General features: G+C 44.6%; 1 protein-coding gene across 1 annotated transcript in view; it reads right to left on the bottom strand.

Annotated features, from left to right (window-relative positions):
• Positions 1-767: 767 nt before the first annotated feature.
• SLC25A1 (solute carrier family 25 member 1) overlaps positions 768-17,535 on the bottom strand; it is a 155,067-nt gene continuing 138,299 nt past the window's right edge. Inside the window, exons 8-9 of the mRNA XM_069619949.1 lie at positions 16,923-16,996; positions 768-1,326 (exon numbers count right to left, since the gene is read on the bottom strand). Coding sequence (XP_069476050.1) covers positions 1,212-1,326; positions 16,923-16,996 — 189 coding nt within the window. The 3' untranslated portion in view covers positions 768-1,211. The remainder of the gene's footprint in view (positions 1,327-16,922; positions 16,997-17,535) is intronic.

A 17,535-nucleotide genomic window follows, 5' to 3' on the forward strand; every position in this document is an offset into this window, starting at 1 on the left:
AGATCAGAACCCACGAGTTCTGCTCCTGGTTTAGAACGAGAGAAATCTTTGTGAAAAGTCAATATGCAACCACATACCTCGCTGGGTAGTGTATGCCGGATAGTTTAAACAAAATATTCCCGTCTCCAAATGTTCAGATCACTTTCGACTTATGACACCATAGGATGGTGCTAACCCATGATGTCATCAGGAGAAAGAGGCGCGTTTTGGGCTGTATTTTCAGATCACATACGACCTATGACACCATGAGACAGTGCTAACCCATGATGTCATCGGGAGAAAGAGGCGCGTTTTAGGCTGTATTTTCAGATCACATACGACCTATGACACCATGAGACAGTGCTAACTCATGATGTCATCGGGAGAAAGAGGCGCGTTTTGGGCTGTATTTTCAGATCACATACGACCTATGACACCATAAAACGGTGCTAACCCATGATGTCATCGGGAGAAAGAGGCGCGTTTTGGGATGTATTTTCAGATCACATTGGACCTATGACACCGTAAGACGGTGCCTAACCCATGATGTCATCAGGCGAAAGAAGTATGTTTTGGGCTGTATTTTCAAATCACCTTTGACCTATGACACCATAAGACGGTGCCTAACCCATGATGTCATCGGGAGAAAGAGGCACGTTTGGGCTCCATCTTCCAATTTCTGCAGAGCACGAGTGGATCGGGTAAAAACTTCCCATTCAATGGATAAAGTGAGCAGCTTAGGATTGGGAGTATCAGGAACTAAAATCACAAAAGGAACCCCAACATTTCCTTCTAAGCAACCAATATTAACAAGGAATAAATACATTTGGTCAAGTTAAAATTCAGAGGAGCCATGTCCTCTGCACGCCCATTGTAAACAAGGATCCTGAAGAAGGAATGGACCTTTGGCACACAGTCTTCTAGGCGACAGGCCTGATGCAGACTTCTCTCCCATTGGTCATCAATATGTCCCTCTGCAATTTGTCAGTGTTCTTTCGTTAGGTTATCAAACTGTCCCAATACCACGTTGTCAGTAGGTTTCTCCATCAAATCATCAATATGTTCCCCAGCCATGTCACTGATATACGCCTCGGACATGTCATCGATATGTCCCCTTGCCATGTCACTGATATGTCCTATGGGCATGTCGATGAAAGATCCCTCTTCCATGTTATTGATATGTCCCTCCGGCGCAGCCATGCCTACTGCAGAGCCGGAGTCCGTGCATGTCTTCAGTCTGTCTTCCAGACCTTGTTCAGGAATTTCACAACCTCATCATAGATGATGAAGACAATGGCAACATCCAGACAGACGCGCCCCAGGCGCGGGACTGTGCCCTTGTAAAAACTGCAGAGAAAAAATAGACAGTGAGATTAAAAGAAACTTCCAGTCAAAAAACAGCCTCTAATGATTTCAGACCACTTTCATAAATACTCAACACAGGTGCCCGCTATCAAAAACCAATTACTTGAGCCCAAGAGGAATGGCAGAAGCCATCCAATCAGACAACTGACTGCTTTACTGAAGAAATAAAGTGGGGTCAAGTAGGAAGAGTGAGATAACCAACCTATTAGAAGCAAACATTTCAAAACAATTCCCAGTACCCAATCAGTGTTTGCTTTGCAAGTGTAACATCCAATACTGAAAGGAAACTGTATTGAGAGAAGAAAGAGCCAACCTGAGGCAATCCCAGAAGGTAGAAGAAAACAAGCCAATTGCAGGCAGCATCACTAATGTGTGAAGACAGCGAGCCAGTCTAAGGCACCCTCACTAGAAGTGTGGAAAACGAGCCAATCGGAGTCATGCTCACTTGTGTAAGGACAACGAGCCAATCAAGCACAGCGTATGGTTGTGCGAACAACAAGCCAAAAAAGCAGCCTTACTAAATAGGGCAGGCAAGAGCCAATCTGAGAGAGCCTCATTTGAGACATTTACTGTAAAACCTCAATCCGAAAAAACATAACCAGAATCACAATGACAAGTTACTCAAACATAGTTTTACTAGCGACACATGCAGTAACCTATCAACAACTTACTATATAATAAATAAATATGGAAAGGCACTGAAACAAGCCAAAAGAATAAATAACTCATTTGAACAGGTAAAGAGCCCTCAGGCTTAGCCTTTTAGATAGTCCATTTTCTATTCTACGCCCAGGGTCCTCTCTGATTGCCCTAAAGTATCGGGTTAGACCAGCACATGTACATCAGGGCCTTGCATGCTTAAGCCTAGGGCTCTGTACATATGCACACAAGTCCAGTGTCTGCCATATACACTCAACGCATATTGCATTGTACACATACACATTATCACATACACACACAAAAGGTAGCACCCTTGAATACACAAAAATATGTTCCCTAGACCACCAATCTAGTCGCATTTGATCCTGGCTATGGCACCCATGCATCGTGCACTCATGGAAATAGTACCTTTCATACTGTTGAGGCATCCCGGAGTAAGACACAGACAATACATTCTGAATTAGAAACAAAACACTTCACTATATATATAATTTTGGGTGGGGACTTAAACTTAGTGATGCATAATGAACTGGACAGGAGATCAGATTGCAGATATAATGGAGGAAAAATCAGTGCTTTTGAATATACACTTGTTGATATTTGGAGGGTTCATCATCAGAGGGATAGAGAATATTCATTTTACTCCATGGTACATAATTCATACTCGCGGATAGATTTTTTTAAATTAGTGACACCTTAGTTGATCAGACATTTAGTTCAGGTGTTAGAGAAAGAGGTATTTCTGATCATGCGTTGATTGACTTAAAAGTCATTTTGAATAATATGTGTAAGAAGAATAACAGGTGGAGAATGCAAGCAAAAGCCCTTAATGACTCGTTAATTAGTACAGGCCTAAATGATTTCATTGGGGAATATTTTTAAGAAAATGGTTCGGCGGATGTGAAAATAGTATGGGACTGTTTTAAGGCAGTTTTGTGGGGGGAAAAGATTAGTAGAACCTCACATGTTAGAAAGAAAAAAAAGAAAATACTAAAAGACGAGAAGGAGATTTCAGAACTACAAAAAAGTTGTGCGCAGATGGATTCGGAATGTAAAAAATGTAAATTGAATAGACTGGAAGAGGATTTAAAAATTCAATTGCAGACAGATGCAGGGAAATGCTTGTTTTATACAAAACAACTATTTTGGGAATTTGGAGATAAAAATGGCAGACTCTTAGCTAACAAGCTTAAAGGGTTAATTACGGATACGTGTATTTCGTCCATTGAAAATGATAAGTGTGAAACTTTTCATAGAAGTGATGAAATTTGTAATAAAAGTTCAGACAATTTTATGAACAATTGTATAAGGAAGAACTGCATCCTACTGAAACTGACCTACAGGCTTTCTTTGATAAAGGTTATCTTTCGGAACTTCGAAATGATAAAAATGTCAGTTATCGCCAATTTTATGTGTACTGTTTAATGATTTTTTAAGGTCAGGGACTATAGGTGGTTCGATGACGGATGCAATAATTATTGTTATTCCCAAGCCTGATAAGGATCACAAAAAAATGTGGCAACTATAGACCAATTTTATAGTTAAATGTGGATTTTAAAATATTTACAAAAATATGGGCAAATCGTCTTATGGCCAATATGGGAGATCTTGTCGGTGAATCTCAAGTACGCTTTATCCCAGGAAGGTATGCATATGATAACATCAGGACTGTTTTGAATGTCATTGGGATGCATCACAAAAAGGACTCAAAGGGGATCATAGGGTTTTTTGATGCAGAAAAAGTGTTTGATAAAGTTAACTGGAGGTTTTTAAGATACACCTTGTTGAGAAAGGGTTTTGGGCCAATTTTTATGAAAATGATTGAATGTATTCATCATGACGTTACAGCAAGAGTGAACGTGAATGGTTTGATTTCTGGGTCTTTTTCACTAACTAAAGGCACACAACAAGGATGTCCTCTTTCACCATTTCTATTTGACTTAGCACTTGAACCATTGGCTGCCTATATTAGACAATATGAGGATATTAGAGGGCTATGTGTTGGGAAGATGGAAGTTAAAATGTTATCTTATGCGGATGATGTCAGTTTTATTGTCAGACCCGGAAAAATGTGGATTACTGTTGAAACAAATGTTTGAGGAAGAAGGTAAGGTTTCAGGTCATAAGGTGAACTGAGACAAGACTGAGATTTTCCTGATGTCTAAAAATAGTAGTAAAAACATTCTGAAGGTGTGGAACTGTAAATGGTCCCCTGATAGTGTTAAATATCCTGGTATATACATTATTGGCGATTTACAGAAAATTATTCAATATACTGATACATTTATGGATAGAATAGTTTATCCTATACGTAGATGGGAAAGATTTAACCTATCATCATGGGCAAAAATAAATGCCATTAAGATGATTTTACTACCAAAAGTGTTATATATTATTCAATCGATACCACTATGGATTACCAGAAAGCAAGTATTACAGATTGCTAAAGTTTTTCAATGTTTTTTATGGGGTTTAGGGAAACGACCTCGAATTCCGAGATATATATTGATTCAAAAGGTTGAGGAGGGTGGATTTGGATATCCTGATTCGCATAAGTATTGTAAGGCTTTTCTACTTAAGAAGGGGTCTTATTATTAGAAAAATGAAGATTTTAAAGGTGCTCTTTGGTTGCGCATGGAAAGGGATGTTTGCTGTCCGTATCGTTTAGAAAATCGTTATACTATGGGGATATTGTCGATTACTAGATTGAAGTTAAAACCAATTGTGGCAACTGGACAAGTTTTAAGGTGGTGAATTGAGGAGAATAAGCAGAAGTATGGTTTAAGTGTTGATGCTTCACTCTGGCATAATGAAGTTTTACAGCATGACAACAGATGCCTGTACTGGCAGAGTTGGGCTAAGAAGGGTATTTTGACTCTGGGTGATATTTTAGATGGGGATCGTCTTTTGACATTTGTAGAAATGCAGAGAAAGTACGGGCTACACACAAGAGAAAGAAGAAGATATGTTGAATTACTCTCATTGATTAATCTCAGGAAGAGTATGGTTAATGATTCCCTAGGGGGGTCAGACCTGTACTGTGTCAACTGCTTACGGGGCAATAATATACTGTACGTACATACATGAACTTTATGCAATTGGAACAAAACCATGTTGTGGCATGGGAAAAACTGAGAATGGCATGGTCAGTTGATTGAAAATAGGGTTTTCACGGATAAAGATTGGAAAGGTATTCTTAGGGTGAGTGCCAATGTAGGAATAGACTTGAATTTACGTCTAATCAGACAAAAAATTATAGGCAGAGTCTACTGGACACCGGTTAAGATGTATAAATTGAGATTACAAACATATGATTTAAGCTGGGGGTGTAGGAATGAAAGGGGTACTTTGTTACACCTCTTTTGGTACTTCTCAAGGGTTCAGAGTTTCTGGAATGAGGTGATTGATAGAGTTGAAATGATTTTAAATATTGTTTTACAAAGATCAGCAGAACATATAATCCTACTACTACACCAGGATAGATGTAAAAGCTCTATGCAATACAATAATTGGATAGATAATGCTATGTTACTGGCAATGAGACTGATTCTTCGTGTCTGGAAAACTAGAAAACAGCCTTCAGTGGAAGACTGGTTAGTTGATTTGCAAACTTTGTCGAATTATGAAAAACTTTCATTCAGGGAAAAAGAAAGGGAAGAAGAGTATATTTTAATTTGGTGGCCTTTCAATGCCTTATATGATTAAATATTTCAGTTAAGGATATTGATGTGGAGTGGGCTAATACTTTTTTTCCTCTTCTCCTTTTGTTTAGCTTTTCCGTCTATTTTGTCTGTCGTCTTTATTGGGTGGTTTAGTTTAGTGTTTTCTGAAGGTTTTTTTTGTGTTTGTGTCTGTGTCCTAACCTAATTTGTATTTTTATTTTCTGTAATTGATCTTTTATTGTACATGAAAGTGTTGTAGTATGTTTGGGGGGGGGGGTTGATTGTGATGTTATCTATTGATATACAACTGACTATATGTTTATGAATTGTTCATTTATAGTTTTTCAATGCACCTCTGTATTATATTGCTATGCAATATTTGTGTGGACATACTAATAAAAAGATGCTTAAAAAAATAAATAAATAAATAAAACACTTCTATTAACTTAGAAAGTCAGGATGGAAAAAGGCATATCTTGCCCTATACTCTGGCGGTATTTCCCTACCAAAACAAGACTAAGGGATGTCTGAGTCAAAGAGTTCAACTTGTAAATCTGTCTGTTTCCAAAACCTACATTTTCCCTCACAACTAATCTATACAATGTGTGGGGATGTCAGCAACCAACAGAAACAGTGTCCAACACAAAGTTCCGAGCTACGGGCAGGTCACAGCTTCCCTTCAGCTCCCTCCCCCAAGTATAAAACACTTACAACAAAAGTCTCAGGACTGCATTCCTTAAGTTAAGGATGATATACTTTTTAACCAATTATCAGGGCTCCCCTCCCCAAGTTCCAAAGCACAGTTCAAAACCCAAAAGAATCTTGACACTCCATCTTCAAGTCAATAAATAGGATAAGCCTCAGAGTTCCCTTCCCCAAGACTCAATTTCAATATCACAACAGTGTTCTCAGTTTCTGAAAGTTCTGCGCCACTCTTGCACCCTCTTTATATGATGGGTCTTTGTACAAATATATTGACTGATAGTTAACTTCAGAATTGCAGTGTACAATTTCTTCCCACTTTGTTGTTCAATATGCCTCTCATTGATTCACTGTTAGAAATCACTTCCAAAGTTCCATTCACCCTGAAGTCCAGCATGACAATGCATTACTTTCTGTAAAAGCATGTCTGATGGTTGTATCTGCTTAGATTCACATGCTGTGCATAGTCCGACATCCAGTGGTCACTGCAGAGTATTGCATTTTGTTTTCGTAGTCGAAAAGGGGACGTCGACAAGGCGTGTCTGTAACACTATCCCTATAGTGACGTGCATTGTACCCACAATCCCTCACGCGTCGAGGTCCCTCTTTTTTTCGGCCCTGAGGGAGCCTATTAGACGTGAGTGAGTACAGAAAAGAGAGAGATGGGTAAAGGATGTCTATGTTCCTTCCATCCGAGCGGGGAGGAAGGGTATACAATGTGTGGGGATGTCAGCAACCAACAGAAACAGTGTCCAACACAAAGTTCCGAGCTACGGGCAGGTCACAGCTTCCCTTCAGCTCCCTCCCCCAAGTATAAAACACTTGCAACAAAAGTCTCAGGACTGCATTCCTTAAGTTAAGGATGATATACTTTTTAACCAATTATCAGGGCTCCCCTCCCCAAGTTCCAAAGCACAGTTCAAAACCCAAAAGAATCTTGACACTCCATCTTCAAGTCAATAAATAGGATAAGCCTCAGAGTTCCCTTCCCCAAGACTCAATTTCAATATCACAACAGTGTTCTTAGTTTCTGAAAGTTCTGCGCCACTCTTGCACCCTCTTTATATGATGGGTCTTTGTACAAATATATTGACTGATAGTTAACTTCAGAATTGCAGTGTACAATTTCTTCCCACTTTGTTGTTCAATATGCCTCTCATTGATTCACTGTTAGAAATCACTTCCAAAGTTCCATTCACCCTGAAGTCCAGCATGACAATGCATTACTTTCTGTAAAAGCATGTCTGATGGTTGTATCTGCTTAGATTCACATGCTGTGCATAGTCCGACATCCAGTGGTCACTGCAGAGTATTGCATTTTGTTTTCGTAGTCGAAAAGGGGACGTCGACAAGGCGTGTCTGTAACACTATCCCTATAGTGACGTGCATTGTACCCACAATCCCTCACGCGTCGAGGTCCCTCTTTTTTTCGGCCCTGAGGGAGCCTATTAGACGTGAGTGAGTACAGAAAAGAGAGAGATGGGTAAAGGATGTCTATGTTCCTTCCATCCGAGCGGGGAGGAAGGGTGGGCGCATGTGAATCTAAGCAGATACAACCATCAGAAATGCTTTTACGGTAAGTAATGCATTGTCTTCTGATGTTTGTTAATCTGCTTAGAATCACATGCTGTGCATAGACTAGCGAGCAGTACCCGGAGTTGGAGGTGGGTTGTGAGAAGGAACAGTAGAAAAAAAGATGTCTTAATACTGCTTGTCCCACCTGGGAATCAGATCTAGAGTGGGCATCTAGACAGTAGTGCTTTGTAAAGGTGTGTCCAGAACTCCAGGTTGCCGCTTTGCAAATGGACTCAAGAGGGACATTTGCAATGAATGCTATGGAAGCCCCAGTGCCACGAGTAGAATATGCTCTCGGCTTGAAGGGTAGTTCTCTCTTAGCAAGAGTGTAACAGAGTGATGCATTGGACAATCCATCTAGATACAGTGGATTTTGAAACTACATCTCCTTCTCTTCCTGCTGCCACTGAGACAAAGAACTGATTAGTCTTTCTCAGCGGTCTAGTTCTTTCCATATAAAACATGACGGCTCTGCGCACATCTAGTGTATGCAGGCTCCTTTCTCCTAAATTTGGAGGGTTTTGAAAGAACGTTGGTACTTCTATTGACTGGTTGACATGTAATTTTGAAATACATTTTGGTGCAAACCTAGGATGTGTGCGTAGAACCACCCTATCTTTGTGAACTGTTACAAAGGGGTCTAGTACAGAGAGCGCTTGTAGTTCACTCACTCTCCTAATGGAGGTGATAGCTATTAAGAAAGCAGTCTTAAGAGTGAGGTCCTTAAGGGATGCCTTGTGCATGGGTTCAAAGGGTGAGCCCATAAGCCTGGTAAGTACCACGTTTAGGTCGCATCCGGGAGATGGGTTGGCTATAGGAGGGTGTATCCTCTTTACTCCCTCCATGAAGGCTTTAATAACTGGGACTTTCCACCATGACACTTTGAGTTGAGAAGTGGTGTATGCGGAAAGTGCAGCTAGATGAACTTTAATAGAATTAAAGACCAATTCTGAGTCTAATAAGTGAGTCAGGTAAAGAACAATATGTGTGAGAGAGCAGTCAACGGGGTTGATGCTCTTATTTCTACACCAGATGACGAATTTCTTCCATTTGCTACAATAGCAGTAACGAGTGTTAGGTTTTCTAGCCTCCCTAAGAATGTCCATGCATCTTTGAGGGAGCTGTAAGTGTCCAAATTCTATGACCTCAGGAGCCAGGCTGCTAAGTTCAGGGTCTGTGGGCATGGGTGTATCGTCTTGCCCCTGTCCTGTGACAGCATGTTGTACGGGCAGGGTAGTTATACCGGTGGAGACAGAGACATCTCCATCAGGTGAGCGAACCATGGCTGTCGAGCCCACATAGGGGCCACTAGTACCATGGTGACTGGTTCCTGGTGCATCTTGTGAACTATTTTGTTGAGAAGGGGAGTCGGGAAGAAAAGCGTAAACAAATTTCCCTGACCGTGTTATCCAGAGACCGTTCACCTTGGATCGGTTCTGGGGGTACCTGGAGGCGTAATCTTGGCATTGGGAGTTCTCCAGAGTTGCAAACAGATCTATTTCTGGGAACCCCCATTGTGTGAAAACGTCAAAGACAATGTCTTCTCTTAACCGCCATTCGTACTCTGTGGGCAGAGGGAAGTCTCTGCTGAGTTCGTCTGCTAGCAGATTGAGTTCCCCTGGTACATGTTGTGACAACAGGAACATGTGTTTGAGAGCCCACTTCCAGATGTTCTGGGACAGCTTGGACAGTCCTGGAGAGTGCGTGCCCCCTTGCTTGTTCAGGTAGTACATGGCTGTGGTGCTGTCTGTGAGGACCACCACTGTTTTCCCTTGCAGGTGCGCCTGGAAAACCTTCAGTGCTTTGAAGACCGCTAGCAGTTCCAGCAAGTTTATGTGTTTGGACGCTACACCCTGAGTCCAAACTCCATGTGCAGTCTGATGGGATAGGTGAGCCCCCCATCCTGTGAGGGATGCGTCTGTGGTTAGAGTGGCTTCCACTGCGGGCGTGGCGAATGGTTTCCCTATTACCAGGTTTTCCTTCAGCCACCGCTGTAGCAAGAGAAACAAGGCCTGCAAGACCACCACTAGATCGTCCCATTGTCCGCTGGCCTGACACCACTGGCTGTTGAGCCACTCTTGCATTGCCGTCCTTTGTTCGAATTAGAGCCCCTGGGAATTGTTTGATCTGGCTGGGGTCTAGGCTGGACTTCTTCTCATTGATGGAGAGGCCCAGTTGGAACAAAAGGTCTACAGTCTTTTGGGTATTTCAGAAGCATGTCTCGTAAGAATCCCCTGTTATGAGCCAATCGTCGAGGTAAGGGTATACTGGGATGGACAACCTCCGCAAGTTGGCCGCTGCCACTGGCAGTACTTTTGTGAATACCTTTGGCGCTGACGCTACGCCGAAGGGTAGCACTCTGAACTGGTAGTGTTTGCCATCTATTTTCTGTGCGCTGGCAACATTAAAATATTAAAGTATGCATTTTTCATGTTCAGTGTTGTCATGTAATCTCCCTGTGAATGTAGGGGGGATTACTTCCTGTAGGGTCACCATGCAAAATTTTTGAGGTTTGACAAATTTGTTCGCTATGCGCAGATCTAGTACAGGGCGCATGGTTAAGTCCTTTTTGGTTACAAGGAAGTACACTGAATAAATACCTTCCATTACCTGTGATAGAGGCACCGCTTTTATTGCTCCTTTTAGTAGCAGCAGTTCCACTTCTTGAAGTAGGATGGCGAGGTGCTCCGGTGATAAGCGCCGTCCCCTTGGGGGACCGACTGAAGTCTATGGAGTAACCACGGGCTATGGTTGACAATACCCAGCGGTCTGATGTTATACCCTCCCGTGCTGGTAGGAAAGATATTAACCGGCCTCCGACCGGTGATGCATGGGAGGGGACCCGAACCTTCGGGTCATTTGGTGTTGGTAGCTGGGGATCCTCTGGGAGTTGGGCCCCGACATCTACCCTTGCCATGGCGTTGTCCTCTTTGAGTGTATTGGCCACCGGTTCCCTGAGTAGAGGACCAGTTGCCTGCAGTGTACTGCTGTTGTTGCTGTTGACGTTGGTCTCGAAAAAAGCATTTGTTGCCGAATCCTCGCTTATTGGGAGGCCTTGAGATTTGGTCTAAAGTCTTTAGGGTGTCGAAATCCTTCTTCGCAGTCTCCAGTGCATCATCCACTGCTTTCCCAAAGAAGTTACAATCCTCCATTGGTTTATTAATGAGTGACGCCTGGGTTTCTGGCTTAAAACCTGAGTTGCTGAGCCAGACATGACGCTTCAGAACTATTCCCTGGAATAAAGAACAGCCAGCCGTTTCTGCAGCATCAAGAGTGTTTGTAATGATGCTCTGGTTAACCAGAGTTCCTTCTGTTACCGTGGTTAATAAGCAACTTCTTAAGGGCTCAGGGACTTCCTTGAGGTCTTGTCGTAATTTTCCCCATTGGGCATCAGCATAACATGCCAGTAGGGTATTATTATTGGCAATTCTGGTTGAAAAAGCTGCCGAGGCTGTAATTCTTTTACCCAGGGCGTAGAGTTTCTTTCCTTCTTTGTCTGGGGGTGCTTCGCTGGTTGATAGCGGAACCCCTGCTCTTTTCCTTGTGGTAGTTACCACCAAGGAGTCTGGAATTGAGTGACCCTTAATGTATAATGGGTCCGAAGGAGAGGGAGTAAACAGTTTTTCAATTCTTGGATTGACCCCTCTGACCAGCACAGGTGTAGACAGCGATGGGGTAATTCGCCTCTTAACTGAGGCGAGGAGGGGAATGTTTTGACTAGTGGGAGGTTTTTCCTAATGATTCTTTCTACAAAATCAGTATCGGGAGTAATTTCCCCAGTTTCAATCTCAAAGTGCGCTGCTGCCTTCCGTAGTAGTACATTGAAAGTGGGTTGGTCATCTATTAGTGACGGATTCCTGACCGGTGTGGTCTGAGGAGAGGGAAGGTTTAGGATCACAGGGTCTGTAGATGCTGTTGGTGACTGCCAAGGCTGTGAGCCACCTTCATCTGGGTCTTCCTCGAAGCCCCCCCCACCTACGTCAAGGTTTTCCTCAAAACCTTCTTCTTCGAGGTTCTGTTGGTCTTCACTATCTAAGAATCCCTCGTCCTCTTCGAAGTGAGGGTCTTCTTCAGTGAGGTCATAAGTATTAGATTCCTCTTGAAAGGGGTTAAATAGGCTAGGTAATTTAGCCCTGGGGTCCTCATGAAGTACCTCTCTTGGCCTCTTGGGTGTTTTATGTTCAGGAGTGGATATAAATCTATCCAGTTTGTCCATACAAGATTGTAATCTCTCAAAAGTCCAATGTGGTAACCCAGAACGGTCTGGAGGCGAAAAAGGAGGCTCTTCTGCCTGTAGCCGTCTTGATCTGTCCCAGAAGATCGAGGATAAAGTCCCTTCGCCTTCTGAGAAAACTTCTCGTAGGCTAGAGCCTTCTTTCGACGGTGGGAGCGGTCCCTGCCTCCCTTCCGGCATTCTCGGCGTTTCCCTGGCCTTGTGAAGGGTCTTCGGCGTATCACTCGCCGCCCTTTTCCGGCCGTCAATGGAAACTATAAGCGTCAAGCTCTCGATGATTAATTTCTCCATCGAGGGTTCGTCTGGCATCGTGCTGGGCGGTGCCGAGTCTTTTTCGGCGACGATAGCACTCTTACGAGGCGCGTCGCGTGGCGTTTTGGTGGTAGCGCCCTTGTCTGCAGGTAGCCCAGTCGCTAGTTGTGTCTGCGGTGGCGGGGAGGGCTTGCGACCCTTACGGTCGGTGGAGGATGCAGGTGGGTCCGGCGTCTCCGTTGGCACTATGGCTTTCTTCATCTTCAACGAAGAAGTGCCATGGGTTGTGTGCTTATGTTTATGCCTTCTGTGTTCGTCAGTGTCGCCCGCGGAGTTCATCCCCATAAGTAGGGCGTGAGCCGAACTTGTCACTGCCGGGGACAGACGCCGAGGAGCGGGTACGCTCCCTAGAGAGGTCTACAACTTCCGAAACAGAGGTCGGGTTATCACTATCCTCGTCACACTCGGCGGCAGCGGGTGAGGAATCAGCTCTAGACATAGCGTAGGCTGCCCACCTCTTGACCTTGCGGCCCTTTAAAGTTTTTGGGCGAACCAGTTTACAGGTCGCACAGCCTTCCTCGTTGTGGTCGAGGGGTAAGCAACGGTTACACCGCTTGTGCTTGTCTTTCCATATGAATTTGCCCTTACAGCGTGGGCAAATTCTAAACAGAGTCCTCTCCATAGCTGAGGATACAGATACGAGTGATAACGACCTCGAAGGAAGGGGGGGGAGAGAAAGGCATTCTTAGAAATAGAAGAAATGTCCCACAACCCCACTCTCCCTACTGTCTTAGGCCGGCGAGGCCAGGCCATGTGTTCGGCAGCGCTGAAGGATCTCCTCCATCTAAGCCACCGCCGTCGAAGTTCTTACTCGGCGGTGAAACAGCTTTGCAGCTTCGACGTCGAAGTAGGGATCTAATGTAATGTATAATAATAAATAACGACCAAAGGGTCGAGTAAATGTTTTTGCAATTTCTCTTGAGGAGCTCCACGTTAAGGCAACCAATATCTGGCCGGGACCTCGACGCGTGAGGGATCGTGGGTACAATGCACGTCACTATAGGGATAGTGTTACAGACATGCCTTGTCGACGTCCCCTTTTCGACTACGAAAACAAAATGCAATACTCCGCAGTGACCACTGGATGTCGGACTATGCACAGCATGTCATTCTAAGCAGATTAATAAACATCAGAAATAGTGGGTTCATGTGCACTGTTAAAGTTCCATTCACTTTCAGTATGTACTGGGTTCATTTAAATTCAAAGTTCTGTTCACCTGAAAGTTTAGCATGCATGGCCTTTACTTTAAAGTTCCATTCATTTCTGAGTTCAGCACATGGTGATTGTATTTGAATTGTAGTACTCCATTCAACTTTAATTCCATATGTGCCTTTTCATTAAGTTTTCTTTCGTTTCGGAATTCAATAACCATAAGGTTGTATTTGTTAAAGCTTTCATTCAATTCAACTCGTTGGTTAATATCTTTGTAAGTTGCCTTTAACGAAGTGCCCAGCACTCTGAGACTTTCGATAATGTCCTTTCATATACACGTGGCCACTCCACTACAAAGTATTCTTATTCGGAGACCTTCGAAAAACATCTCTTTTCATACACGCGACCGCTCGACACAATGTATCCCTCTATGAACGTTCAAATCCTTGCATACCGGGTTTCTCCTTGGGCAGAAACTCAACGATTGCAGCCTCAGGTTTTCCAGCAGCGCAGATCATTCAGCCCTTCTGCTCTCCTCATCAGGGTTACGTCTCCTGCCCTCAGATACTCCTGTGTCGGCTTCTGCCCACAGGAGAACGAGCACTGTGAACACCAGAACAAGGGACAGCCTCTCTGCACGGCTCCCTGCCCAGCTTTAGATCAGTTCCGCAGAGCCCCAGCTCCCAGGCCGCACTTCCATAAACCATTGGTGTGCTTCACCAACTTGCCTCCCTGATGATTATATTGGCCTCCCCGCTCCTGCTCCTGCTTCAACACCACCGGCACCACCTCCCTATTTGCCTTTTGATAAGAGTTCCTTAAGTACACCTGCAGTCCCTTGACAGGCCGCAGGAGCAAATATTCAATTGAACCTGCCTGACCATAATCAAAGGGCCAGGCCTGACCCTGTCAGTCTTTAACAGGCATCTTCCTCGTCCCCGTACCAGAGTGGGAAAAGCTTCTAGTCTTCATTACTCCCAGTTGCTTCTTTGTCCCAGTACTGTCAGTGGTGATATTTGAGGAAGTCAAGGGAGCTGGCACACAATAACCAATAAAGGCTGGGACAGGGTTGGGTTGGTCCCTAGAAGGTAAAAAGGTGGGGTACCATGTCTCTCACCAGGGCATCCCACTCCCAGTACCAAAGGACCCTCCACCCAGATGATCCTCTCTTGCTTGTCCACCCCCCAAGGTCAGGATCCAAAAGCGATGGCCTTACCCTGTCCACTTGTGCAGAGGACCTACAGGGAATAAATAGGAGTGAGATACCCTCAGGTTTCTCACAAAACATATGCCTAGTGTTGCATGCACCCATGCCTACTGCTTCACATCCCCACATTTAGTGCTTAGCACAACCATACCAGTTCCTTGGCTACCCACATCCTTGGGTGCATTGCACATATGTCTCTAATGAACTGCAAACCCACAACTTGTATATTTTAAACCCACAATTTTGTCTGGCTCACTCACACCTAATGTCATGCTCACCTTCTTGGCAGTGCTAAATTTCCAGCTGAACAAATAAAATAAAAAAGGGTTTCAACTCTCAATGGCCTCGTTCAGACACGTCTTGCAGTTTTCTGGGCTCACCCTAGTCACTGATGGTCTCTCTGGAATTCTTTCGCCAACAGTCCTCCAGCTGGTCTTCAGTTGTAGTGGACTACGACCATCTCCCATCCCTTTGCAGGTCCTATACACCTCGCTGAGCCGGCCTCAAAATCTGCACTTGCCACTAACCTTTGTCGAGTGATAACTGGCTCTTGGAGAGTATGAAACGGTCTGCTGTGCGCATGTGGAGAATTCAGGGTGAGAGTGACTTTTTATGTGTAGCTAATAGCTTACAAACAGAAATTTTGGCTCCTGTGCCGAGACTCCGCCACAAGTTGCAGATACAAGTTGAGTTTCCCCTTATAATTATAAATTATAATTAGTTATTTATAATGCGCTTAGTACCCAGAGGTTTCTAAACGCAGACCCGGGGGTCAGACTTGTGTTGCTCCGCATCCTCTTGCTTCCAATGTGAATGTGTTGCCCCTGAGCTATCTTCCGGAGGGTCTAGGCAGGGTCCACACGGTTTGGTTGTCCCGGTTTCCAGGAAGGAGTTTAGGAGGGCCTTATCACTGCCCTTTCCTGGGTACCTGATCAATGCCACCTTGGTTTAACCACTTCTGATCAGAGCCTCACCCCTAAGCCCCGCCTTCGAGCAAACAGTCTAATTTCCCCCTGCTCTCGCTAGCCCCATGGTGCTTTCCCAACCTCAACCTCTTCGTCCTACCACCTTCTTCCTCCAGCCTTTTCCTACTGCCTTCTATATCCCACCACCTGTAATGTTCCTCTTACCCCCTCCTGATGCTCTCCCCGCAATCACTCCCTGAAGTCTCGCACTGAATACCTCGTAATGATTGCCGCATGTCACATTTGGTTTCCAGCCTCATCCGCTCTTGTCTCCTTCTAAACTCCTTCCACCGCCTCCTTCCTGAATCGTAAACTCGCCGCCAAACTCCTGCCACAATCTCCTTCTCTGAATGACCACACCACCCCTTCATAATGCATCCATCTCATATGCTAGCACATCCAGCTGCTTGTGCTGGTCTGGGTGTTAGGGTATGCATGCATGTTTTGCTATTTAGTACTCCTGTTAGATTGGCTGTTGTGGTCCATATCTGTGGACCACAGCAGAGCTGCCCAGACTGCAGAATCCAAGGTAAATGTTATCAGTGCTTTAGAGTACTGGGATGGTTGCAAGGGCTGTCGGGTGACATAACTTTGGTGGGCCAGCTTTGGGTAGGTGGGGTAGGGGTGTTGCCCTACTTGAGGTGTCATGGCAAGGCCCTTAAAGGGCCAATGACACTGCAGCCTGGCATGTGACTGTCTCTTGCCCAGTGGCAGGGGCAAAGCAGAACACAACCTCTATATTTGAAGGCATAGACACAGACACACACATCCAACCAACTGTATGACCCAATGCCTACTGCTTTGCACACCCATATTCAGTGCCTGGTCCACCTACCTACCTCTAGTCTCTTTTGTATCCATGCCTAGTGCTGCGTTGCAACCACACCTACACCTACCTTTGCCCGGCCTAGTCCTTTGTGCACCCAGACACATTGCCTGCACATTCATTTTGAGCAATTTGCACTTCAATGCCTAGTTGGCGATTGCTCCACCTCGCACTCCCCTTTCCCTCCACTTTCTCCATTTCCTTGCTCACAGCAGCTTTCCACCATACTTGTACCCAGTGAGGACTAACCCCATGTCAATGAAGATAACAAGCTGGACTCACGCTTTTGGACCCTCGTATTTCATAATCCGGTATGCACAGTCCCACGTGCTCTTGTACTTCCCCGACTCGAGGCCCTGGGGACAAAAATAAAAACCAAACGTATAAAAGATAAAGAACTATCGTAGGAGTTCAGTGCTGCACCACAAATATGCGGCCCGCATCTAAATGCTAGAAAGAACTGAAAGAACAGCAGACTTACCAAGAAATAGAACATGTGATGGCAGAAGTGGACCTGGCTACTAGTGAAATACTCTAGTGTCCTGCTTTACCCCTTGCATTCCCTACCCTATTTCGTCCCTCTGCCAGTCCCAGAACTTTCTTTGACTTACCAATTTTGTCTCCACTGCTTATGCCTGGAAGGTTTTCTACACTTTTATGCCACTTTCCCTAAACAGTAATTCCTAACCTTAACCCAGGGTCACCCTGCATATCCCGTTAGATCTGCTGTTTCTGAGAACACCCAGAGAGATGTTGCCGGTGGTGAGCCCAGAGGTCAGCAAGAGCCCTGGAGAACCATGGCGTGGAGCAAGCAAGGACACAGGGGAGAGACAGTAAGAGTGCAAGGCATGCAGCACAAGGTTTGTGGCAGGGCCATGCACGAAAGACAGCAGGT

The sequence above is a fragment of the Ambystoma mexicanum genome, chromosome 10 (assembly GCF_040938575.1).
Source record: "Ambystoma mexicanum isolate Mex_15411 chromosome 10, UKY_AmexF1_1, whole genome shotgun sequence".
In the NCBI taxonomy this organism is placed as follows: Eukaryota; Metazoa; Chordata; class Amphibia; order Caudata; family Ambystomatidae; genus Ambystoma; species Ambystoma mexicanum.